Source organism: Sycon ciliatum, chromosome 4, assembly GCF_964019385.1.
Source record: "Sycon ciliatum chromosome 4, ocSycCili1.1, whole genome shotgun sequence".
NCBI classification, from domain to species: Eukaryota; Metazoa; Porifera; class Calcarea; order Leucosolenida; family Sycettidae; genus Sycon; species Sycon ciliatum.
The window spans coordinates 4,435,925-4,462,777 of record NC_088646.1 but is presented as its reverse complement, the minus strand read 5'-3'; the positions used below and the strand labels follow the sequence as shown (position 1 = coordinate 4,462,777).

General features: G+C 47.1%; 3 protein-coding genes across 3 annotated transcripts in view; 2 read left to right on the top strand and 1 right to left on the bottom strand.

Moving 5' to 3' along the window:
* LOC135814028 (bifunctional purine biosynthesis protein ATIC-like) overlaps positions 1-1,486 on the top strand; it is a 27,465-nt gene extending 25,979 nt beyond the window's left edge. The window contains exons 20-22 of the mRNA XM_065327074.1: positions 1-28; positions 232-327; positions 924-1,486. The exon at positions 1-28 is cut by the window's left edge and continues 32 nt beyond it. Coding sequence (XP_065183146.1) covers positions 1-28; positions 232-327; positions 924-1,043 — 244 coding nt within the window. The 3' untranslated portion in view covers positions 1,044-1,486. The remainder of the gene's footprint in view (positions 29-231; positions 328-923) is intronic.
* A 450-nt stretch (positions 1,487-1,936) lies between these two features.
* On the bottom strand, positions 1,937-9,472 carry LOC135814022 (small glutamine-rich tetratricopeptide repeat-containing protein alpha-like). Its single transcript, XM_065327067.1, has 13 exons — positions 9,216-9,472; positions 9,035-9,123; positions 7,776-7,805; positions 6,751-6,802; positions 6,321-6,420; positions 6,056-6,160; positions 5,295-5,349; positions 4,967-5,044; positions 4,604-4,625; positions 4,182-4,261; positions 3,555-3,691; positions 3,268-3,377; positions 1,937-2,605 (listed from the first exon to the last, which is right to left on the bottom strand). Exons 1-13 carry the CDS (start codon positions 9,316-9,318, stop codon positions 2,595-2,597), a joined length of 972 nt encoding a protein of 323 aa, XP_065183139.1. The 5' UTR covers positions 9,319-9,472; the 3' UTR covers positions 1,937-2,594.
* Positions 9,473-9,745: 273 nt separating this feature from the next.
* On the top strand, positions 9,746-21,504 carry LOC135814019 (transmembrane protein 185-like). Its single transcript, XM_065327064.1, has 7 exons — positions 9,746-9,923; positions 12,661-12,837; positions 13,398-13,605; positions 15,684-15,767; positions 18,553-18,732; positions 19,975-20,098; positions 20,530-21,504. The coding sequence occupies exons 1-7, from the start codon at positions 9,868-9,870 to the stop codon at positions 20,775-20,777; spliced, it is 1,077 nt and encodes a 358-aa protein (XP_065183136.1). The 5' UTR covers positions 9,746-9,867; the 3' UTR covers positions 20,778-21,504.
* Positions 21,505-26,853: the final 5,349 nt, after the last annotated feature.

Below are 26,853 nucleotides of genomic sequence, written 5' to 3'. Positions count from 1 at the left end.
TGAAACCCCTCCAGCCCCTCTTAGTGAGGTATGTGGCGATTGCTGCATTCATTGCGCGTATCTGCATGTGTGTGACTGTTAGTGTCTCTGTCTGCTTGTCTGCATGTGCCCACTTGCATTTAGAGGGCCTATAAGTTTAACCCATGTGGGACAACAGTGGCCGTTTAAGCTAGGTTATTGGTTAAGGACCCCATGTTCATGAATCTATTGGTCTTGTGGTGGTCTGTTCAGGAGGAACGCCGAGACTGGTTGTCAAAGATGAGCAACATTGCGCTCAGCTCTGATGCATTCTTCCCATTCCGTGACAACATTGACCGTGCTAACCAGGTAAGGGTGCTGCACTGTTCCACCGCCCCTCTATACCTTCACCTTTTGGCTGAGTTGTACATCATCTGGTCAGATGGTATATATTGCGTATCAAAAGTATAGACCTCTAGACTTTTTCGAATAATTCAAATTTGGTTTGAGTGTTTTTGAGAGATTTCTTCGGCATTTTGCTCAGGCAATTCCCCCGATTTTTCTCATAACTATAGATTTCTAAGTGATTGGATAACAATCGCCTATTTTCGGAATTTTATGGACAAAGTGATCACAGATTTTATGTGGTATAGATGCTGGCCTAACGGTTTTTTGAAACCAGAAGTCCATACTTGTACTTTTGAAACGCACTTTAGTACAGTACCACGTTGGTGTGTGTATACTGTGCTGGTGCATAGAGTGGGGTTGTGGCCGGTCCACTTCTGTGCCTTGCTCACACATGTTAGTCATATTATGTACCCCATAATCATGGTAGTCAGCTTGCGTGTTGTGAGTGTTGTCACAGCAAATCAACACGTGTTTTAAGTTAGCATGCGTTAGATCACGGTATGAGTGCTTGTCCCTGTGCTATTATTTGAACTTATTTCGTTCGTTTGTCCATGCAGAGTGGAGTCAAGTTCATTGCATCTCCCAGCGGATCAGCCCAGGATGACGTAGTGGTCCAAGCTGCCAACGAGCATAGCATTGCCATAGCTCACACCACCCTCCGACTCTTCCATCATTGAGCATCTCGAAGCTTCACAGTCTCTCTCTCTCTCTCTCTCTCTCTCTCTCTCTCTCTCTTTCTCTTTCCTAACATCACATCCTCCTTCAAACTTTCTTTCTGGCATATTTTTACATACTCTTCGTGACTCTGTCACGCTCTGCTGTCGCCTCTTAGTGCAAGTTAAAGGTGTTCTCTTTATCATGTTTACGTTTGGAACGATTATTTATCCTGGGAGAAGCAGCAGTGAATGCGCTGCAGCTAGAGTTACTTGTTGCTTTTCTTCAAAGACATGCGCTCATGTGTGACTGTGTGGATCACATGCACCTTGGGGTATCACTGCACAAGAGTCACTAGGACAATGAACTGAGACATCGCTTCTTCTCTTTTCCATACTCTGCACGCAGCCCCGTGCATACATGAACGGCTTGCATACTCCTGTTGATACTGGCGCTTTCTCTTGAATGTGCAACTCCGGTGCACTGTGTGTCGACGTTGCATTGCTGCTATCAAGAGTACATGAACGGGGGGGGGGGGGGGGGGGGGTATGTGCTCTTGCTGCTACTTCGAAGTATCTGTGTGTATCCTCATCCGTTGCCATTGGTTACTACTGGATTTTGTAGTCGAGCTAAGCGAAGGCAAGAGTACATAACCCCCAGGGGGGTTATGTACTCTTGGCGAAAGGGCAGTGGCATTATTATTATAGTATGTGGTTAGTGGATACTTCACACCTTCCCATGCACCAGCCTACTGCGATATTCAAGAATTGTACTGCAAAGAACCACCAATACGATGCTAACCCCACAGTGACAGAGCATGCAGTTGGCATGCATTCCTGGATGGGCAGAATTGACCGCACACACGATCTGAACAGTGATGCATGGTCATCCATACACATTTCCTGGACCAAATTGGTGCTTCGACACATTGGCTTATCTCTCATGTACATACTGGTAAAGATTTAAAAACAAAAAAAACAAAAACATCAAATGGCATAATAAACGTTATGCCGCAGAGGCAGGAAAAGAAAGATACCCAGGGGCATAATTGTGCGTCATGTACATATGGTCGGACACTGAATACAAATACTCGGTATGTACATAGTGTGTTCAGAACAAAGGCTGACGATTTCATGAAGCAGCGATAATTTGAACAACAGTTGATTCAGCTTTTGAGAAAAAAATTATGTGCACAGCACAAAAACAGCTGCGGTACCAGAAGAAGCAATAAAGCAATCGGGAGTGATGCCGTCGTCCAACTTTCCCCAGAACATATTCTCACGTCTCTTGATGGTACCCTACCCGGGGCAGCAGCAGCAGCAGTAGAAGACACTGGTGTCGGCAATGTCTGTGTGCAAGCAGCTAGGTGGGGAGAACGACGGGAACAGCCATTTGGTGTACTGGTCATAGGCGCACACCCGGTGCACAACACGTGTTCTCAACTGCCCGACTAGTAGGTGAGAGTGCAGGCAATGCATCCTCCTCTCAACGACAGTCTGCCACGAACACAGCACACTCGCTTCACCCTGGTTGGAAACACAGGCGTGGAAGCCGGTGACAGTGGTGATATCTCCTCACTGAGAACCTGTAACAAGCAAAACAGAAGATACCAGTGTCAGCTTTCTACATGACTCATTGTACTGCCATCAGTTAGCCAGATGAGATGACATACAAGTGTTCTGGGGATGTGGCAGGGGTGAAGCAGCCGGACCAAAGTGGCTGGTCCAGGTTGTACAACTGACCATGTCCTGGTCATGAACATGGTCAAGGTGAAGTATAATAATAGTGTGAACCATATTAGCTATCCCGCCTACTACATATACTAGTACTAGTAGTTCTGAAGGGTGTGCTATGCCACGCATGTGTTTTACAGCGGTGTAGACCAATGTTTATTCAGCGGTGAATCAGGATGATTCACGCTCACAGGCGCACACCTCAGACCTCAGACATGCCCATTGCGGAAGTGATGATAGCGAACAGCTATGTTAGACATAGCAACTTGTGCAGGCACACACACACACACACGGACACGCACACACACGCGTGCGCGCACACACACACACACATGTATACACACACAGACACCCCCACATGTATACACACACCACATTCACACAGGTACAAGTAGTGCAAGCACAGCACAGTGCTACGATGCTGTGGGATTGCTGTTGTCTAACAAAGAGTGTCCAGCGCTAAACAAACGCTTCGAATTCGTGCACAAAGATCAAATTTCTCAGCGTGACTCACCAGGGCCAGGTGCACCAGGCGCACCGCCGCCTTGACCAGACATCTGCTGGCGTACTTGCTCCATCAGCTCCGGATTCGACTCCTGCATCTGCTCCGCTATTCTCTGGGCACTACACAACACAGTAGCATATGAAATTGTGCTGATCAGAATGCATCCAAACCATAATAAAACACTGCACACAATGATCAGCTGAGGCGCACATACATGTAGTTCGGGCTCTGCTACATGCATTGGCATTGCAAATCTGATTGGTCATCAACGCGTCGCCAAGCAAGCAGTCACTTACGTCTGCATAAAGCCACCGCCAGACTGTCCGGGAACAGCACCACCGCCGCCAGCAGCACCAGTAGCAGCACCAGCACCAGCACCCATCATAGACGATGCCATGTTGGCGAATCCAGGTGTGTTTACAAGATTGGCCGCCTTTGGAAGTGAAATACATACAGGCACAGACACACACAGACACATGCACACACACACACATGCACACACACGCGCACACACACACACACGCCACACAAAAGAAACGAAAGCAGGTCAGAGCTACCGAGTGTACAAGGACAACCACAGTTTACGGATGCACCGAGTGACGATTGAGAACTCAGACAACACTACAGAGAAAATGTTCCTGCAAAGCAACCAATGTGCTCAGCAATTTTCAACAGAGAATGATAAGAGGGTTGCCTGATGATGAAACGCCAAGTTGCAACAAACCATTCTGAGGTCTGCGGTAAATTATAAAAGCTTTGCTAAGATGCTACTTGCAGTTCCTAAAATCTGCATTGCACAACTCAATCCATTGAAATACTGCCAGGAGAGCACTCCCAGTCAGCACAAAGCTTGTTGAGACATTGTTGCTGTTAAATCCACTGGCAGTAAAACCCCATGTCCAGTCAGTCAGTGCCGCCCTTACCATACTCATAAAACCGGGGTTGTTCAGCATGGCACTAAAGTCAACTCCATTCAAATCTGGCATGCCAGCAGGCATTCCACCTACACATCAAAAAAACAGATAGCAGAACACAATGCATGCAGATAATTTAACCCATTCGTTTCTGCTTTTGGTCACAATTAGCTCAGTGTCGACCACACCTCAGTGACCGCATACTTACACACACAAACAAATACACAAATACACACACACACACACACACACACACACACACACACACACACACACACACACACCAGGTGCACGGCCAAGTTCAAATTTCTTCGCGAGGTTGCATCTCGCAACTTGCAAGCATGCCACGACAGTTCACCAGGAAGTTTCAGCTGTTGCGAGAACAGAATTCACAAGAAGTTTAAGAAACCATCAGAGCATCCAGTTCTTACCTGCACCAGCTGGTGCTGCACTCTAAAAGGTACAGGACACAACAGAAAACAAGAAGTCAGCACAGCATACCAGCATACACATGAGACATCACCGGCAAGTGGAACAAGAGCTGTTTTTGTTTTCTTTTTGGACTCGGTTTTCATGTGGTTTCAGTTGTCGCCAAAATAACAATCGAAGTTAACAATACCGTTTTGACAGAGTGACACAGCAGGAATCAGCACCACAATTGGCAAACTTCCACCCTATAGAATGCCTAGCCTGGCTTTGAGGAGAATTGCATTGGAAACACTCCGCTGATTGCGATTCCCCGGCTTGCAGGCAACACACGATAGGATTAAACATGCACGTCGCATTCCACCAACCTGCTGTGACTGCATCTCTGCATTAACGGTGTCCAAAGTGTCTTTGTAGGCCTGGTTGGAAGGGTCCAATTCCACTGCCTAAACACACACACACACACACACACACACACACACACACATGCGCGCATGCACACACATACACACACACACGACATGCACACACACATAAACAAATGCAAGGATACACTGTGGCTCAGACAAAACGACTTCTCAAAAGCCAGTCACGGACCGGGAGTGCAGAAGGGCACGTCAGGCACCAGTTTGCGGATGCACACACACAATACAGCAAACACAGTAGAAGTCCAGGATATCAAACACCATAACTCACCTTCTTGAAAGACTCTACGGCTTCAGCTTTGCGTCCCAGCATGTTGAGTGCATTTCTGTAAGAAGGAACAAGGTACGGGCACATACACACAACAAGGATACATACTTCTATAGGAACAGTTAATAGAATACAATACATGGTCCTCAATACTGCACATTGCTACAGAAAAAAAGAAGAGTAGAACTGGATTCATAGCAAGTCCTACGAACCACAGGCCCACAGGAATGTGCAGTTCCCAGTAAAGTAAGGTACTAGCACTAGTGTATGTGCAGCTGAATCCCTGCATGATGCTGCCACGCATACCGTAAAGTCTTGTATAAAAGCCGCGGCTTTTATGACTTTCTTGGTGAAATTTTGCAGGCTTCTATATGAGACAGGCTTCTATACAAGACAGGTATTTCTACGTATGTCAACACTAAAACCAGGCTTATGTGTAATTTGATGGGCCCAAAATTGCGGCTTCTATTCGAGGGCGGCTTCTATTCCAGTGCGGCTTTTATACAAGACATTACGGTACATCTATTCAAACAGATAGCATACATGCATGCAAGCAGGGGTGGACGCATTCGCCGAAGCTCTGTTCGCACGCCATTGTAGCTCTGGCTATCACACCGTTTCCGCGACGCAATGCAAGTACCTTGCTGCTTGCAGCACACACACACACACACGCACACACACACGCGCGCACACACACGCGCACACACGCACACACACACGCACACACACAGTCATACTCGCCTGCACACTTGTCTATTACTTACCCGAGTCGAGAATGTGCTTTGCTGTATGCCGGGTCTATTCTAATCGCCTCCTGGCAGTCTTCAACCACGCGGTCATGCTGCTGTAGTTTAGCGTACGCTGCAGCTCTGGAGATGGAGCAGAACCATAACACCTGACCATGGTGAGCAATCCGAAATGACACTAGCCACTCGCCAGTACAAGTAATGATTCGAAGTACACAGCAACAGCGCAATGAGACAATTCTACGGATACACCGAAGGCACGAGAACACCCAAGATCACGCACCTGTTTGAGAAATAAATAGCATTGTTCCTGTCGACGGCAATCGCTTTACTATACATATCGACGGCCTGCTGAAACTCTCCTTTGCGCAAGAGGTCATTGCCTGAAGATTAGGTCATAGCAGAAGCAACAGCAAATCACACTCTGGTTGAAGTAGCACATCACGCATCCCTGTCCACACGGCTTACTGCTAGCAACGGGTAAGTGACAGAGCTAGCCGCAAAAACAGCTTGTCAATGTTGTGCTGAGAATGACTGATATCGGATAGCATCTCAACTCTCCACGTTGCCTCAGCAAGGGAAACACAGGGTTGGGCAGGTATGCTGCTCATTGTGTTCTATGTGTATTGTGTTCATGTGTTCATGTGTTCATGTATGTGGGGGGGGGGGGGGGAGGGGGCACACCAACACATGCATCAGCATACCAGCATTACCTTTTTCCTTGAGAAGCTGTGCTTCTGCTTTCTGTTCCTCTGTCAGCGTACACTGTGGGAAAGAAAACAGCAACAAGATGATCAGCAAACACACATACGTATAGAAAACAACGTGATGGTGCAACAAGCACATGTGACATTACACATTCTAAGCATATTACAGGAAACAAAAACAATGCACTCTTCTGCCTTCACTATGCAGTGTTGCCACATCATTCTAGCCAAATATCAGTACAGTGGTCCCTCTATAATCCGGCACCGTTTGTGCCACGAAAATCTGCTGGATTAGGGAGGGTGCTGGATTAACAAATCTGATTTACTGCTGCAATGTGCATGAAGAGGACATTTTGGCTACTGAAAATCGTGCTGGTTTATCGAGGGTGCTGGATTATAAAGTGCCGGATTAGAGAGGGACGACTGTAGCATGAAAAAATAAAATGCATCATCCGGGGGCTTTGCCCCCGGACCCCGCCCCTCCCCAAAAAATAGCGACCTCGATACACACACATGCGGCACTGATAAGAAAACAATTTCACGGTTTTGCGTGACACTCAGGCTGAGTTTGCCGGTTTTCCCCGAGACGGATGATGATTTCGCTTAGCGCCTCAGGAGAGAGCTATGGAAACACTCGTGATGCGCAGTAAAAGTCAAAAATCTGGATCATGACTCCTAAACCATGCAAAGGTCAAACTTGAACACTTTCATGGCTGTTGTCGGCAGGCTACTGACATGTCGGCAGGTGTGGCAACACAGACTATGTCAGCAGAGACATCAGTTTTACACAGACGCACGCACGCGCAGCAATGCATAGGTGCGAACGCTCGTCACGCAGGGGTGTCTAAAATCAGATGTAAGCATACTTGCGAAGCAATAACAATCGCACCGGTATGGCCACACTTTAGGATGGCGGGAGCTACAGAAAGAAACAGCTGGTTGCAGTGCTAGAAAAGAGAACGCAGTTGTGGCCGGAAGACCGGATCTGATGCAGAACAGCCGATACCATTGGTTACAGAAGACACACTTACTTCTTTCTCTGCCGCCTTGTCGAAAACAGTCTGCACACAGTGAAAGCAAAACACAACAATATCAGTATCACCTTCTACGACGAGCCTTTGATAGGCGAAACAGCTGTCAGAAGGAATTTTTTACCCGTGACCCCTTCGTTGTTTGAAATTACTGGTGTCAGTAACGGCTACCTAGGGTAGCAATGGTCGGCTTTAGAGTGAATGGAGGAGGAGAGTTAGTTTGTTGTATTATTCAACAGCCGAATGGTACCATTCACAGTGTTATTGATAGCGAAAGCAAAGGCAACATTATAGCATTCCACTGTCTTTTATAACTACCGTAAAGTCGCGGATAAAGCCGGGTTTGCATACAAGCACATCGCAGATAGAAGCCTGAAAATCAAACGGGTCAAATGCATATAAGCCTGTCGCGCGTAGAAGCCTGGCTTCTATGCAAGCGCGGATCGGGTAGGTCAAGAGTGTATGCGCTATGTAGAACTACGGTGCATAGTAAAACTGCCGCCATACCCGTAGTCAATGGTAGATCTATGTGCATACAAGCCCGGCAAAAATATCAGTGGTGCATATAAGCATGGTTGGCATACAAGCCTGATGCAGAAAGCGGCTTATATCCGCGACTTTACGGTAGTAGGCGCCCCCACTCTCTGCATTGACATCCATGCGATGAGTGTTTGCATGTATGATAAATTGACAATGGTGCTGGGGAAATCAATTTGTTTGTTGTTTGAAAAGGGTGATCTCAAGTGTAGGCAGCACCAACACACACTTTAATATGCCACAGTATAGCTAAGTAATTATAATTATACGATGCATTATGCGTACAGCACTGTTGTATGCGGCACAGCAGCTAAGTAATGAAAACAAAATAAAAACATGTCCTGGGCGCAACTATAGCATATCCAGTGCATTACATTCCAGCATAGTACGCTATTGCTTTGTCATAGTCTGAAACGGAAGCTGCAGCAAACACAAAACGTCGTAAATAGTGTGTGTGTGTGTGTGTGTGTGTGTGCACGTGTGTGTATATGTGTGTGTGTGTGTGTGTGTGTGTGTGTGTGTGTGTGTGTGTGTGTGTGTGTGTGTGTGTGTATGTGTGTGCGTGTGTGCGTGTGTGTGGTGGGTGGGTGTATATGTGTGTGCATGTGTGGTGTGTGGTGTGGTGTGTGTGTGTGTGTGTGTGTGTGTGTGTGTGTGTGTGTGTGTGTGTGTGTGTGCGTGTGTGTGCGTGCGTGTGTGTGCTTCGACATGACTGAACGAACCTGCAGGTCAAATTGCACTCCCAGTCTGCTGGCTTGGTGCTGGTCTTGTGACTGCACTCCGTACACTTCTCCAATACACTGCATTGCCACTGAACAGAACAGTGCACATGAAAACAAAGCCGTTAGCTTTCAATGGAAGGTTGTCAACAGAAGAGCAGTATCAGTGATCGCTGATCAGTACCTTCTAGACTCTCCCTGACATCACTTGTACACTTGTTACAATCATCCTCCAAAAGGCGCATCAAGGAGAAGATTAATCGTCGTCTGTTATCTCCAACCTCCATCCTGCTTAGGTACAATAGTTGTTTCTAGCTAACTTCAGGTGAACAAAGAATTCAAGAACTGATCAAGGATAATCTTCCTCAATTGCACTGCTGATTTTGCTGATGGGTAGATTTATTTTCAACTCGAAAGTTTGATTCTTTGAACGACATTTACCATGTTTACAAAAGACACGCTTGCCCAGCTTCCGGATGCACAGAAGCCACATCACACATGCATCACACAGCACATGCACGACGAATGCGTACTGAGTCTGTATTGTACGTCCCGTACCACCGTATGTCCCATGCATGGGCCATATCATACAACACGCATGATTTGATCGCGATATCGATCGATCAAAAACCAGTGCATACGGTATGGCCATATGGTAGATACTCAGTACAGACGTTCAGTACAGCATGGCAGTCTTCGACATCCATCCATGTCCAGCTCATTATTTCATTGAAAACTATTTGAAAAGTCAGCTATTTCGATACATAATATCGAGGTGTTTTTGTAGTGAAAAGCTTATTGTTTAGTTAGAATGCTCCTAGTGAACGGTGTTCCGTATGGATAGCCAGGGTCGCTTTGACGTCCGCCAGGTTTTCCAAGACTGCAACCCAAGGTACCTGACTGAATATTACTAGTATGTGCTAAAAATTCTCAACATTGAATTTGAAACTAGAGGGCTTGAAAGCCCACCTGGCCAGGAGCCCTCCCTATGTTTTTTTATTTTTAACCTAGGTCGTCATGTGTGTTGTTCGAACTGATAGAAACGTGTTTGCAATACAAAAACATGTGCCCGATAGTCGTATTTAAAAAAAGAAAGAAACTTTAGCTCAAAACTCTAACTCCCAGAGTCCAGACAGATACATTCTACCAAGCTAGTTATTATATAATTTTTTCATTTTCCCTATTTTCCAAAACATAACTTGGGATTCGAACCCACACTATTGCCCTGCGTGCATTACATCGATACACTTCGCATACACACGTACACACACGTACACACACACACATTCTTCCAAGTAACTTGCTTCACGTGATGCTGCAGTTGAAGGCCCTATTTTAATATGGTGGCCAGCTGTCTTTGATGGTACGGTACGGGACATGTACGGGATAACGCCAGGTATGCCCGACGCTAGAAACAAACAAACACACACACACACACACACACACACACCTCACCTCAATTCGCCCCTCATCAGTTGAGCTTGAGTAGGCTGAGGAAGATTGTGCCTGAAAAGCACCACTTTCATAGTGCTCTCCACGCCAAACGATTAGGGCTGAAAGGAATATTCGAATTATTCGAATATTCGAAATTTGCAGATCGGAAAAAGAATATTCTTCGTTAGAGTAGAATAAGAATGTTCGTAAATGTACAGAAACTCGCCTTTTTGATATCTAACAGGTTTATTTGGTGCAGAAAGTGGGTGAGATTGCCACCTTCCATGTGTTGTCATCAGCAAGACAAATGATAACATTGTCTTTCTCAAATGTCCCTCCTGTAATTGGGGTATACACCAGTTGATGGTCTATGGTTACCATGGATACAACTAGGTATCCATGGATATTGTATGGTTTAGAATATTCGGGATATTCTTCGTTTCACACGTATTCGGAAAGAGAATATTCGTTCGCTTCATTGAGCATTCGTTTCAGCTCTACAAACGATCACCAGGGATACAAACTTACAGACTGGATGTACTGTACTGTAATCAGGATACAGCCTCTTGTACGGGCAAGAACAAAGTAATCCAGCTAGCGTGTGTTGAAGAAGAAAATGAGCGGAAACGTACTATGCTGTGAAACACGCATGAGGCATGATCAGGGCAAATCACAGCTGAAATGGTTGAAAAAGGAAAGAAAACAAACACACACAACAACAAGTTGTGCGATACGCATGAATGTTAGCGGCCAACTCCAAGGCCAACACCATCGCAAATTGCCAGCCCACCGAGACGACGACGTGAACCCCGGAGACAAAGGTCGACAGCCCGGAAAACAGCAAACCGATTGTGGATCCGCACCCAGGACATGACGTTGCTGTAGGACTTGTCCCACCTGGAGGCAAGGCGCATAGCAAGTCGCCGTTGATACGCACGGTACTCTGTGTGCAGTGCACCATCAGTTGAGCAGACCAGCGGGGTGAAGGATGCTCGCAGCTCCTCTGCGGCCGCATTGTACTTTCTCTTCTTGGAAGAGGCAGCACTGTTGGATACGGCGTTCCAAGAGAGGTTCGAGCGGACGTAGCTGGGTGCGTCGGCATCCACGATGCGGTTGTCAAAGTACGCCACCCTGTCTCCTTCCCAAACTCCCCGGACCAGCCAATCCGCGTGCAGTGTGGGACGGTTGTTGCCATCCTGCACAGGTACCATCACCGGCTCGACAGCCACACCTCCCCAGGCAACGTCTGCCAGCCGGGCATCGAAGTCGCGGACATCGTTGTGCCCGCGCTTGATGAGCCCACCCTTCATGCAATCCAGACCATGCTGTAGGGAGAAAGCAGCTCCACAGCCATTGCAATGCGACGGGAGAGCATTCGGCTCCTGGCCATGGCGAATAGCCAACTGATCGCGGAACTGGACCGCCGACATGTCATAACCTTCCTGCTTGAGAGGAAGCACGGTCAACCAGCCGGAAGCGTTGCCATCAACGATGCGGTTGAGGGTCCGTTGTTGGCGACGCTGTACTGTAATCCTGATACATGTACAGATAGTTGACTAACGGAGTGTCCAAAGCTGCAGACATGATACGAGTAAACATCGGGGTCCGTACAGCCCTTGAAAAACCTATCAATATTCTTGAAATAAATTCCCAGTAAAGAATATGCTGGAAAAACCCTAAATCTGGTGGAAATATGTGATGTGTCCTGAAAATCCTTGAAATCCTCCCTGATACACACTCAACTAGCATACTGCATGCTGTGTTGTGTAGTTTTTTGTTTGTTTTTCTCTAACTTCAGCAGCCACGTATGCCTGTTGCACCCTGGGTGGCAGTTCGGCCGGGCAGAAATGGTTTTTAATTGCTCTGACCCTATCCGAACCCTTTAGACATTGTGCACCACACGGTGGCCACTAATAACCTAACTTGTCAGTGAAACATGTCGATGGTTTGGTCAGGCCATGGCCTGACTAACTGGACTGGTCCCCCTGGGCCAGGGCAAACTTGTTAGACAGTACTGCAATCTGGGCGAAAGCAGCATCCATTACTCAGCCTCCTTCTCTATTGTGTGAAAATTGGCTGAAAATTTACCCGATACCACTGTCCCTAACTGTAGAAGAAGTGTCCGCAATTCCAGGTCTACTTCACATTGTTGTAATAGAGTTTTGTCTGTTTTTCTTTTTTTCTTTTCTGTGCAGCAAATTTGTGATTTATGCTTGCCTACTCTTGCAGTCCATTGTTCTCTCGATACGCCTGGACAACACCATCACCGCAAGCTACTGGCTTGTCCTTATTCCGCTATGGGTCTGGAAAGCCATTGCATTCACTGGCGCCGCCGTAGGCTATGCAGTGTTCCGGCGGCATCCCGAGAGCCGGTGGGTAACATCGCGTTCGATATTCCACCGTACACTTTGTGTGCGGATACGTGCGTACATTGGGTGTTGCCTGATTTTTGTTTAGCGTGAAACAAGGAGTTGCAACACATCGTTCCGATTTCTGTGTACATGTAATACTTTTCTTTTTTGCGAAACAAATCTGGTCTATTGTCACATGCAACTTTGAATGGCTGTACACAATCTGATAGGGGAACGCATGCTTTTGACTTTGCTTGTCCAAGCTTGTAAACAACCCAATGGACATGTGCACCTTTTTTGTTTTGTTTTACCAATGGTATTATTCATTCGTTGGGGTTTATCTGCTGTCATGTAGTATGTCGGAATTTGATTGATAGTTTCAGCTCACAACTCAAGTTGTTAGACTGTAGGTACTTTGCTCCTTGTTTCAAAGTACGCCACTCACCAAGTGCTCGGTGTGCGAAGAAGTCTGTGCCAGTGTGTATATGCGTTTCTGGGGGGCATTTTCTTTTGTTTTGTTTGTTGTTCTTGAATGCGTTGTTTGCTTTTTTGAAGTTTTTTCCCCTGTACGCTTGTTTCAGGTATGATGAGGACGCAAGGAAGGACATACTTGCTATGTTCATTTCAACCGGACTTCACGTATTGATTCTACTCTTTGAGATCATGATGTGTCTGCGCCTGGAGGGCCTGGATATTGCATGGCGGCTCGTATTCATCCCACTGTTCCTACTGTGCGTCTCGTCTCTGCTCTCCTGTATCTTCTCTTTTCGCGCCAAGCGTAACTTTGAGGTGAGTTCCTGGAACGTCCGTTCTATCAGCTTGGCTGTTGCTGGACTGTAGCATTACTGTATTCGTGCATGCACGGCAGTATTGCTGTACAATTCTTCTATCAGAAGGGGTGCATACCAGCACAGCTGCTGTAAAGACTGCTTCAGTAATTTAAAACAAACTAGTTCATTCCTAAAATGGCGATGAATAATATTATTTTGTGCAGTCTTAAAGGGGAAGTTAAGGCAAAAATTAAAATTTCACCAGTTGTAGTCTTCGGGGTGCTGAGTCGAATGGTCTTGGTCCGAGAAAGCTGAGACGCTCCCTTCCTACTTGAATCCCAATCGAACTCGCGCACTTCCACCGAAACTGGGTGACTGCGCCCTACTAGATGGGGATTTGTATGCAAAATATCACTAAAAGCGCCATTTCGTTCTTATAAAAGCACGGATGACCGCGATTGGCCCATATGTTGTAGTCTTTTGGACGCTGAGTCGACTGGTTTTGGTCCGAAAAGGCTGCGATGCAGCGTTCCTCCTTTATTCCCAATCGAACATGGTTGAACAAGGGGTCACGTGCTCCTGCGTACACCAGTCACCTGGTCACCGTGCCTGCAGGGTACAACTTACTAGCCTGTTTGACCTTTTTTGGGTGCAGTCCTGTCACTCGAGTTGAACTCGAGTTAAACCTTGGTGTGAAAGTTGTCGCCTGCTGGCGTGGTGACCAGGTGATTTGGGCACCCAGGAGCACGTGACCACTTGTTCAACCATGTTCGATTGGGAATAAAGGAGGAACGCTGCATCGCAGCCTTTTCGGACCGAAACCAGGCGACTGAGCGTCCAAAAGACTACAACATATGGGCCAATCGCGGTCATCCGTGCTTTTATAAGAACGAAATGGCGCTTTTAGTGACATTTTGCATACAAATCCCCATCTAGTAGGGCGCAGTCACCCAGTTTCGGTGGAAGTGCGCGAGTTCGATTGGGATTCAAGTAGGAAGGGAGCGTCTCAGCTTTCTCGGACCAAGACCATTCGACTCAGCACCCCGAAGACTACAACTGGTGAAATTTTAATTTTTGCCTTTACTTCCCCTTTAACAATGTAAAAAATAATATTATACTAGGTTCCGAAACGTTTTCATGTGACCACTCATCAGTGGAAATCATCACGCAATAAGAAATAACCAAAATAGCTACTACAGTAATATTATAGTTGAACACATGGGGAGTTCTTACACCTAGAGTAACAAATACCGGTATAGCAAAATCAGGAGGTACAAACAGCACCACTCCCAGTCAGCCAATATAGTACTGTAGCCGGTTGCGAAGGTACAGGTGAAATCCTGATAATTCGAACCTCAAAATGCCAGGAAAAACTTCTACTTCGAATAATTATCCGGACCTTCTAATTATCCAAACACGAACCCACAACACAATATGTATGTCAAAATGCTCTCATGGTCGCACAGAGTTGTGCTATGGACCTTAGACACAGATTTCACAGATACGGACCTGACCGGCACAGCCTGCTCATGCAAACTAAACTGACCAGTACAGTGTACAATGAACTTCGAATTACACTTTGCTAACTTCGAATTATCAGCACAAATCCCACACTCAGGATTCCACCTGTAGTGATAACTGGATACCGGTATGTAAGTGTAAGAGTAATAATTGTGTGAGTGTGTGAGGGGACACACACACACACACACACCTTGACCTTGATCTTGCCCATTGCGTACGCAATGATAGCAAATGTCGGAAAGTTCAAGTGAGAACACGAGCGCAGAACTTGGCATGTTGTTTCAGGTCTCCTGGTCGACGAAACGGGCGTCCACAGACACAGAAAAGAGGATCAGGAGCGGGCCGTGGCAGTGGAGTGCTACACACACACACACACACACACACACACACACACACACACACACACACATGCACGCACGCACGCACACGCACACACGCACACACACACACACACACACACACACACACACACACACACACACACACACACACACACACACACACAAATGTTGTCTTTCTAGCACTGTCTTTGGCACATACGTACATATACCTGTGCTGTGCTGTGTTCATATCCAGGTGGAGATTCTCTTCCTGGTGAACACGCTGCTGCTAATTTTTATTGCTTTGCGTCTGGACAATGTTATCGTGTGGCAATGGAATGTAAGTGCCAAGTGGGACGGCATATCTCCTTTGTAGCAAGTTGCTAGACCAATCCCTGTGCATGCTGTTCAGCTAAATATAGTAGAGTGCTGATCATCCGCACCCCTTGGGGCACAGGCTGTCTCCAGGGGGTTTCGGATGAGGAGAATGTTTGGATATGGGAACAGCCACACACTCACATCTAAAACACGCATAGTCATGTTGTCATCAGTTCTCATTCTCTTCGGCAGCACCACAGGAACTTGACACTCTCCAGCTCCTCTAAACGACACTACGGTGGTACTTTTGATTCCAACTTGTTGCAATACATGTGCACCGCTTGAATGGTGCTTTTGGTGGGGAAAATCAGCAAAATGCATTTTCGTCCCTTCTATTCAATGCAAACAGGCATTTCGGATAATTGATCGTTCGGATAATTGATCGTTCGGATAGTTGACATTCGGATAATCGGCATTCTACTGCATTGGTTTTTAGCGTGGGTTTGAGTAGCAGAAGGGTTATGTGATACCCCGGCCAGCTGCATTGCTTAGAAGGATATAATGGGACCGCCGTGTCTGTCTTTTGATTCGCTGTGTAACTATAGGGGGGAATCAGAGTTAGCTTTGCGGGCAATTGAAGTAGAACTTGGCACATTTTCTGCATGATCATCATAGTGAGACAAGTGTCACTTTACAGAGGCTGTACAGAGGAAGTAGAGTCTTCAGAGGCAAGCATGTGCCTGTTTAGGACGTGCAGATATATTTATCTCTCTTTCTAACTCTTTCTCCCTACCAAGCACACACACGCACGCATGCACACATACACACACACACACCTGTCCTGTCCTGTAGAGTCACTGCCGCAAAAGAGTCACGTGATCCCATCACTGGGAAACTTGAGAAGAGAGAGAGAGAGGACACGACGCTCGATGACGCTCCAGGTGCACGGGTAGTCGCATCCGCTTGCCGCATATGCACACGTGCTGGAAGGCTGAGCGCTCCTCTGCTGTTGGTCTATGCGCCACCCTTGAACAGCGATGCCTTCCCCGTCCCCGGACACCGCGAAAGCAGCGACCACACCTGTCACAATGCGCGGCACAACATCCCTCCGCCGGTGCCGACGCTCCGGTAGTTCCAGGTGGCACTGCGGCATCCACCGTTGAGGCACACACATGCCGGACCAAGCCACCGCGGCTTCTCAGCCACCGCCCACACCGCCCGCACTGACTGGCGCCCCGCTGCTCAGACACAGGCCGCGCACGCTCCTCCAGACACTTATGCCGAGCCATGTCTCCTTTCCGTGCAAAATCCCGTCCGCATACCGTACATACCACTCGGGGCGGAGGCTCAGGCACATTGTCAGGCTCTTGGTAGGTGCTGCGCCACTCCGCGCGAGACTCACATGCAACATCATACCAAGATGCCTCCACGCCACGGGCACGTAGATCTCGGACAGCACAGTCCTTCCATCTGCGGCGTGGGCCATGTGCTGGGCGACGCTGCAAGAAGGAGCCAAACAGTACCTGTTTTGGGATGCGGTTGTCCGGCATCCGCGCCACATGCCCCAACCACTCCAACCGCCGATGTGCAATTTTGTCTTTAATCGTCTCGGAGTCTCCCCAGCGCACCAGCAGCTCTTCGTTGGTGATGTGTTCGTCCCACATCCGGCTTCGAGAGACCCCGAGGATGGATCGGATGCACCTCATGCTGAAGGTTGAGAGCTTCTGCAGGTCATGCTGAAGGGGCGTCCAGCACTCAGAGCCATACAACAGCAGGGACAGAACGCAAGCATTGAATACGCACCGCTTGGTGTGCATCAGCAGATGTGGATTGGAGAATACAGACCTCCGAAGAGCACCGCAGGCCCTGGAGGCTTGGGCAATCCTTGCGGCGATGTCCCGGGACGAACGGCAACCGCTGTCCACTACAGAACCGAGGTATTTGAAATGCGGTACGCATTCCACCTCCGCTTGACCAAGTTGGAGGGGAGCGCGGTCAGTAAGCGTGATGCCGGGGCCAACAACTACAAACTGAGTCTTCGTTGCACTGATGGTCAAGCCGAATCCCGACGCCACCTCGTGAAGACAGCACAATGCTGCCCCCGCTCCAGACCGAGTCGTAGCGAATAAACAAGAGTCGTCAGCAAACTGGGAATCTGTTAGGCAATGGTGTTGGTCGTCACGGCGGGGTTTACGGTATAAATCGCTGCTGTATGCTGAGCGGAGCTCGAAGCCAACCCCGTCAACTCTCCTGACGCGGTGTTGCCACTGGGTCATCACGGCCCACATAAAGATATTAAAAAGGACCGGCGCCATAGAGCACCCCTGGCGAAGACCATTGCCAATGCTGAACGGGTCTGATAATATGTTGTTGAACTGCACCGATGCTGACATGGGGTCGTGGAACGACTGGATGATGTTGATAAGCTTTTCTGGTACTCCCGCACGGCCGAGGACCTGCCACAGACACCCCCTGGGCACTGAATCATAGGCCTTCTTCAGGTCGATAAACACAAAAAATCCCTTGGCCTGATGTTCGATTGACTTCACACACACACACACACACACACACACACACACACACACACACACACACACACACACACACACACACACACACACACACACACACACACACACACACACACACACACACACACACACACACACACACACACACACACACACACTTTTTCTCTCTCCCCCCACCCCCATGTCTCGATCTCTGCTGCTGTTGTTTGGACACAGTGTAATCTTCAGACATTGGAGCAGTGTTTTTCCGGATTTGCTTGTGTTCTGTTTTTGCAGACGGTCTTCATTCCTTTTTGGCTATTTTTGGTGGTTTACTTCCTTATTGCCATCTACCACCTCGTCTGCTCCGTTTCCGTGCTGAAGAGAGTTACGGTGGTCGAGCCTGATGCATATTGTTCAACGTCAGTACATGGATTTGTCTCGATGCTGGTCTTTATCCCTCTGCTGACTTTCTCGGTACGGTGGCCTGCCCAATTTCAAGTACATGTATACTTCTGGTGCATTTGTGTGTGTGTGTGTGTCTGTCTCTGTCTCTCTCTCTCTCTCTCTCTCTCTCTCTCTCTCTCTCTCTCTCTCTCTCTCTCTCTCTCTCTCTCTCTCTCTCTCTCTCTCTCTCTCTCTCTTCTTCTGTCTCTGTCTGTCTTTGTCGCCGGAGTAAGTGCATAATTGAGCTACCGGTATACTTGACAACGCCTCGTGTGTTGACAAATGTCTTGGATGGCTAAGTCCATGCCATGTTCAGCATCAAGAGTGCATGACCCCAAGGGTGTGCAATTCCAGTCTATGGGGTCTACGATGGCAGAAATACATAATTCTACACAGTTGCGTCGGGCATGACACTCTGATCAGGCCCGAGGTCATGTGAGTGATCATGCTCGAGGGCGTTGCGACCGCGGGCATCATCACTCACATGACCGAGGGCCTGATCGACCATCATACCCGACGCAACTGTGTAGGGTTGCAGTTCAGACAAGGCCCATGTCACAAACAACTTGGTCATGACCAGCATGGTTGGATTTTCAGCTTCGAGTAGAAAGTAACAGAGATGTTTCGAAGTTGACAGCATGTTACGATAAAGTAACAGAGAGTAGTATTTTCTATTTTAGAGTAAGATTTAAATTGAAAATGGCTCCAGAGAAGTTGTTCCCTGACCCAAAGTTGAGCGGTGCGTTGCGGTGAGCAGGAGATTCGGCTGGTGTTTCCAGGGCAAGGTGCTCTGCAGGTGACAGGGTGCCTAGAAGTTCATGATCATCGTAATTCCGGATTTGGGTTGTTTTGGCTGGTGAAAACTCCCCCCCCCCCCCCCACGTTGCTCGCCCATTGTTGGCAGCTTGCGAGGTCTTCCTCTAAACACTTCTGGTTCCATTCGGTGGCCTGCGTGCTGTCATGGACATACAAAAGGGTGACGTCGTCCGCAAACTAGTAAGGAGTGCAACAGGACACTGCTGCTGGCAAGGAGGTTGTATGCAACCTGGCTTTGGGCTCAACTCTCTCTCTGTGGTCCTTTTGCACTGTCTGCCATCGTAGCCCTATTGAGCCATGTCACGACGACGTGATGTGAAGTTCTGCCGTCACTGCACTGGATAGAGATTGCACAGGTAGTTGCCCACTTGGGGGGGGGGGGGACTCTTCTTGTCAGGATTGATACGCCTTGACCGGAACAGTGCGGGTCTGCTTTGCTTCACTTGTGTGTTGCAGGTACTGCTGGTGCGGAAGTTGGATGGTGAAATCGGACCATCCTTTGCTGCACTGTTTGTGCCACTACACATTGCGCTGCTGGCGTTGTGCATCTCTGCGTTGTACAAGCGAGGCAGCAACCAGTGTAAGTAGGCACCACGTGGTGCGTGTGAGAGTAGCAGAACCCTTAGGGGATATCCATACACACCGTAGCCTTTCCCAGACGCTCCTGAAAGGACACACCGTGTATTCATGTGACTGTGTAGAAGAGATGAAGAAGTGTCTTCAAATTGTAACACGTGATTTATAGATGGTCAGTGTACAGTACACAAACTTGAATGCGAAATTTGTGATGATCAATATTTCTAATAAGTAATAGTACTTGACTGTTCGTGCTGGCAAAACTGTGCATGACAAGGTACGGAAAGCATACGACTAAGCAGACATGTGCATGTATTGTGTCGTGTGTGTGTGTGTGTGTGCGCGCGCGTGCGTGCGCTGAGTGTGTGTTTGTGTGTGTGTGTGTGTGTATATGTATGTGTGGGTGTGGGGATGTGTGCATGTGATACTATCCAGGGTGGTTTGGCCTCCGTATGGACTGCTACAGCTTTGTGCTGGCACACTCATCAGCGCTACAGGAGTATGGCAACATCACGTACCGCAAGTCTGCACCAAACGAGTTCCCGGACCGTGAAGTAGTGGTGCTGGCCAGCGGTTCTCATGCTGCACTGCCTAGCGATGCACCGGCAGCTGCAACAACCAAGAAAGATCCATGTAGACAGACAAGTGACATTGAAATGTTGGATATACGTTTACCGGATTGAGGATTGGACTGTGCTGAGTAATTGTACAGCAGCAGCAGCTGGTTGTATGTACCGACTGCTCTGTTGACAATTACGGGTCACCTTGAGCAAACCTGTTTTCTTTCTATTGCTACAGTGTAGTGGTATGTGCAAGTCTTATCAAATGCATTCTGTAAATATCTCCATTCTTGTGTAGGCCAGTAACTGTCCCCGGACATCTGCATGGTAGTGATGTTGTATAATACGAGTGTGTGTGTGTGCACGTGTGTGTGTGTGCATGTGTGCACGTGTGTGTGTGTGCGCGCGCGTGTGTGTGTGTCCGTGTCCTCCTTGCACATACAGTTTGTCTTTCTCCTTGTAAATACTTATATATATTTATATAGTGTCGTTTTCGACTTGCTGTAATGCTAGCCTGTAGTTGTTAGGACCAGCAGCAGTGCCGTGTTGTCCTGCTTTCTTGTCCTGTTCTGGTTTCTTACATGCCGTTCAACTAGTCTCCATCGCTGCTATATCTTATTATTATCAACATACTACCCAGTCCTGTTCTACCGATAGTTTTGTATCCAAGTCTTATTTTATTGTAGTGTTTCTAGTCCGTTTGCTGATCTCCCACATTCGCATTCATATTATATTTTGTAGGCAATCTACTTGTGGAGTGGCGAGGCTAATCCCAGCTCTGCAATTGTTATAACCTGTCCAAGTACTCCAGCACTCTATGTATGGTCGTTGTCTGAGTAAGACCACTATACTAGTAGTTGACTCCACTTGCTACTAACTCGTATGTAGCGAAATTCGTGATATCGCCAACCATACCTACTACTACCGGCAGTAGTTCATGTCCCTGTTTGAACCCACACAGAATTGACCCTTATCGCCTTCTTAGTATTTGACCCCACTAATTTCCCTGATACCTAAGCGGTCAAATATATCGCGTATTTGACTACTTAGTCAAATACACGATATATTTGACTACTTATATTTGACTCCTTAGAACTTCTTGGACTTAGAAATTTTCTCTCCAACTTAGAAAAAGAAATTTTTGAAGAAAGCAGAAATACACAAGATGGGATTTGAACCCACAACCTTGTGAATCTCAGTCACTCTTCCTTACCACCCAGCCACTGTGCTACCGATGCTGAACCCAGTTTAAACAATGATCTTGACTTTCAATGCAGTACAATGCAATAGGCTATAGTATAATACTAGAATTACAAGGATATGTCGTATATGAAGAGAAACTATTGCGTGGAGAACACGATAAATAGATTATAGACCTCATAGTTGGTCTATACAGGATATATAGACCTCGTAAAAGACCTCGGGGGACCTCGGTCTTTTACTCGGTCTATATATCCTGTATAGACCTCCTAAGGGCCTGGTCAGACTGCGGCAAATTTTGGTTGCCTGACGAAAACAGAACAGCGTCCAGAATTTGAATCGCGATCACACTACACATGAGGGGAGAGTGCAAATTCAAACTTCATTTCGAGCGTCAAGTGGTAATCTCCACGAACGACGTCAAATTCCTTCACCTTGGGGATCGCCAACACCTTCAGTGCAATCCTTGCAACCATCCTTATGAGTTTTGTTGTTGTCCGTGGCCAATTAGCTCCTCGATATCGAGATGAAAAAATCAGTGATTATCAGCGTCAATGGCGTATCAGCGTCAAATCCTGTTTGGAGCGGAAAAGCGTGGTCCGTTCTTGCTTTTTTTTTGGAGCGTCAACTCTCGCTTTTGCCGCTCTGGCGGCAAGTTACTATGGAGATTCGGATTATAATCCTAGGATTATTTCGATTTTGCCGCAGTCTGACCAGGCCCTAACCGGTCTATAATCTATACTTATCACTCTTCTATATCGACCTTCACTAATTCTCGTGATCCTGACTGGTCCTATATTACCCATATCGCCGCAATATCGACCGCTTATATCGACCGCTTGTATCGACCACTTAGGCATTGTAATCTTTCGACTTTGGAGGGACTTAGAATTTTTCTCTCCACTTCAAAAAGAAAAATTGAAAGAAAGAAGACAAAGGAGGAAATCAAGCAGGATTCGAACTCACAACAGTATGAACCTCAAGCAACCCCTTATACCACCCAGCCACTGTGCTGCAGATGCTGAACCCTGTTGTTCTTACAGTCTTGTACCCGTCAAGGAGATTGGTATTGGCGGAGTCGCTCTGCAATGGTTTCACAGCTACCTTACAAACAGACTACAGTGCGTGGTCACTAAGACTCAACAAGGGCAACCATACACAAGCAACAGAGGCGTTCCACAAGGCTCTGTTTTAGGGCCGTTTCTATTTAACTTGTCCGTGAGGAAACTCCCCGCTGTGCCCAAACACTGCAAAGCCCGTCAATACGCAGATGATGTGTCTTTATACAGGGCGGGGAAGAATGTCCAGAACTTATGCAAAGACCTCGCAGAGGACATCATCAAAGTAAAGGAATTCTTGGCAACGAGAGGTCTTATGTTGAACTCCTCGAAAACCCAGCTTGTTGTGTTCAGGCCAAAGTCGAAACCTCTTGACCCCGATGTCAACGTTCAGATTGAAGATGTCACCATCACCCCTAGTGCACACGTGAAATACCTCGGTATAGTTCTTGACGAACATCTCTCCTTTGGAGTTCACATTGCACAATTAGAACGTAAAATAGGCTGTAAGTTAGGAATGTTTAGAAAGGTCCGAGACCATTTAACGATCGATGCTAAGAGGGCTTTCTACATCTGTTCCATTCAGTCCATACTTGAGTATGGGTCTAATTCCTTTGCTCACTGCCTTTCTGCCTCCCTCCATGACCGTGTTGTCCGACTTAGTAATAGAGCGCTGCGTATTGTATTTTGCATGCCCCGCCTATCTGATGTCTCCCTTGTTCTTGCCCGCTACCATATCATTCCCTTGTCTGTCAGGTACCAATTCAAGCTGTACGTTCTAACGTACCGTGCGCTTCATGATCTGGCTAGTGTCTTTGTTGCTAACTGTTTCTGTCTCCGCTCTAATTCTACCTGCACTAGTTCTCGCACCCGCTCTCAAGTGTCCTCTTCCCTTGCTCTTCCGACAGCCAAACGTCGCTATGGTTTATTTTCTGTCACTTTCCTTGGCTCTGACCGCTGGAATGCCCTCCCAGCGGAGGTCCGCTCAAGTTCTTCCTTGCATACCTTCCGTAATTCTGTTCTTCATTTTTTAGGGTACCCTGTCAAAAGGCCTTAGGCCTGTGGGGATTGCCCTATCAAAAATTTAATAATAATAATAATAATAATAATACCCAAAATAGGCAACATCCTATGTACACTATAGTACAAATGCTATACTAAAAAGGTTACAATAGCTCCTAAAGGTTCAAATTTTGGGGTTATGGCAAAGGAATCGTGATAAATAGGATATTGACCTCGACTTCGGTCTATATGGGAAATATAGGCCTCGTAAAAGACCTCGGCGGACCTCGGTCTTTTACTCGGCCTATATTTCCCATATAGACCTCGTCTTGGTCAATATCCTATAGAGGTTATGCGATACACGTCATTGCCACCCCAAATTCTTCTATAAAAGGGGTTTCTGTGCCCACTTTGGGCATTTTGCCACCCCAACTGGCTCCTATATATGGCGGATTTGACATTATCGCATAACCTCTATACTTATGATCCAGAGCAGAAAATAGACCGGCAGAACCAATACAACTTATAAGGGCGCGTTCGAATTGTCCTCATCACCTTTTCGAGAATCACCTTAGAAGAGATTAGTTGAAGTATCCCAATAGAACAGTTGCTGTCAGTTGCTATCAGCCCAACTACCATAGTTCCTTTGCATAGCAGTGAGATTTTTCAAGCGTGCCTCCCACCTGAAAATTGGCTTCCCTACCGTATGTGCAAGTTTTGTCATAGGTACGGTCGATCGCTACATGTATATACAATTATGTACTAGGTACTACTGTCATAGGTAATGCATGCAGTGGCTGTTTTCGCTGGAATATTCCAAGCTCTCAGTTCTAAACCAATCCACCTCTCCTATCCGAAGAGGTTGCGGAGTTTCGAGGAGACTTTCGTTTTCTGAAGACGCCAATAAACCACCTCTTCAGAAAAACGAAACTCCTCCAAAAGTCAAAGAGTGACTACATTCGAACACACCCAAATACAGTATAGCTGGAGGGAACAAGAAGCTTCCTACTCGTACTCGTCTACTAGTACTACTAGTCTCGCACCGGTAAACTGCGCTCGCGCTCCGCACTAGCTCTAGCTAGCTCGGCATGCGTAGCGCGCAGCTAGCTGCGTCCCTAGCCCTGCAGCCTAGTGCAGGCTGCCAAGTGCCAGGGTCCAGGGAGCTATGTAGATTTAGAAAAGCGATCCTGTCAGCTTTTCTATTATTGTGTTCACATGGCAAGAAAAACGACATCGCTATGCTACGTAAGTTTCTACGTAAGGTGCTCGGTATTTCACTTAGGCTACGTAAGTCTCTACGTAAGGTGCTCGGTATTAGATCTACCAACGGGTGGTAGCCGCGTGCTGTGCACGTGCACGGCAGCCGGCAGACATTGTGTTGCAGTGCAGTCCGTGTTCGGCTGTGCATGCGCGAGGAACTTCCTTCTTTGGAACTGCTTCTTGTATGAGCTGTTTCGGATATTTTCGTCTCCTGGCCTGGCTTATTTCGTTTCGGCGCTGCTGAGACCTCCTTTCGCGGAATATTACTCAATGACAGGTGAGTTGACCAGTTCCCTTTGATTCATTTGCTTGTGTTGACTCTTTCATTTACGAAAAGTGTGCTGATTTTGGGCGGAATGCAATAAATAATGGAAAAGCTGACAGGATCTCCTTTCCAAGGGTGCGTTCTTAAATCCTCTCGGAAAAGTTGGAGACTCTCCGAAAAGTTCGAGAGCTGTTCTTATATCCTCTCCGAATTTTAGGAGGCTCTCCAAAGCTCTCCAAGCTCTCCAAGCTTCAGAGGTGGTTGAAACTTGGAGATTCCCGCGGTTTGGGATCAGCGCATGCGAACTAGGCTAAAAGCCACGTGTTGATCATGAGTGTACGCATTTCCCTTTTCGCATACGCACAGCGCATACTATATTCGTGGCACTCAAGATCGCGGCCCCTTTGGCGCTTCATTTTGCTTGACATCTGCAAAATATCTCCGAATTCTTCGAGACCCGTTCTTGAAGAATCCCAGTTTCTTCGACTTCTCTTTTCTTCTTCTCCTAGAAGCTAGAGAATTTAAGAACGCACCCCAAATTTAGCTTTTCCGCTGCCGAGGCCTCCTTTTACGGAATACTCGATGACAGCTGATCTCTGAGTTGACCTGTTTCCTTCGATTCATTTGCTTATGCTCACCCTTTCATTTACGGAAACGTGTGCTGATTTTATTCGGATTTAGATCCATTTTTATCTCTTTGCCCTTGTCTACAGTGTGCGAAGAACGCAAGTTCACCTTCTTGACGGTAAGGCTCATGTTAGATGTGTTGTCAAAATACTCATATTCATTGTACATTGGTACGTTACAAGTATTTTTATTAAAGGCAATGGTCAGTGGCATACTATCGTTGGCAGTTCCCAATGTGGAGGGAAAGATTCAAGGACCCATTGACCGAGTTTGCAAAATAAATTCGCATACGGTATCAGGGAAAATCTCCATTGTGGAGAGGTTCAGTAAACTTGTTTGCTTCATACGAAACAAGCCAATGGGTGCAGTCTCGTCTCGTGAAGATCTCGTACTTGTGTGATTGGATTTGTTTAATCGAGTCTGAGGCTGTTTGATTTATTATTTGTGAGTACCGCCGAGATTGCACTGCCCCAAATAAAGTTTCGTGCCGCCAAAGCAAGAATTACGATCTGCAATCTGTTTGTAGTACCTGCAAGAATGTGCTGTACATGTATCGTACTTTCTCTATTGCTGTTTCAGTTGCCGTCATGTTGCTAAAGAAACGTTCAGTAGAGAGGTTCTGCAAAACGAAAATTCGAACGAAGTTTCGCGACAGTCCTTGCGAAAGTGTGTACAAATTTTTGCACGAACTTTGCGTTCTGCACATTTTCGTAGTTTGCGCGGGCCAAGTGTGCACGTACGCCATGACCCGATCTCACGAAATTTCCTACGACAGTTCATTTCGTGT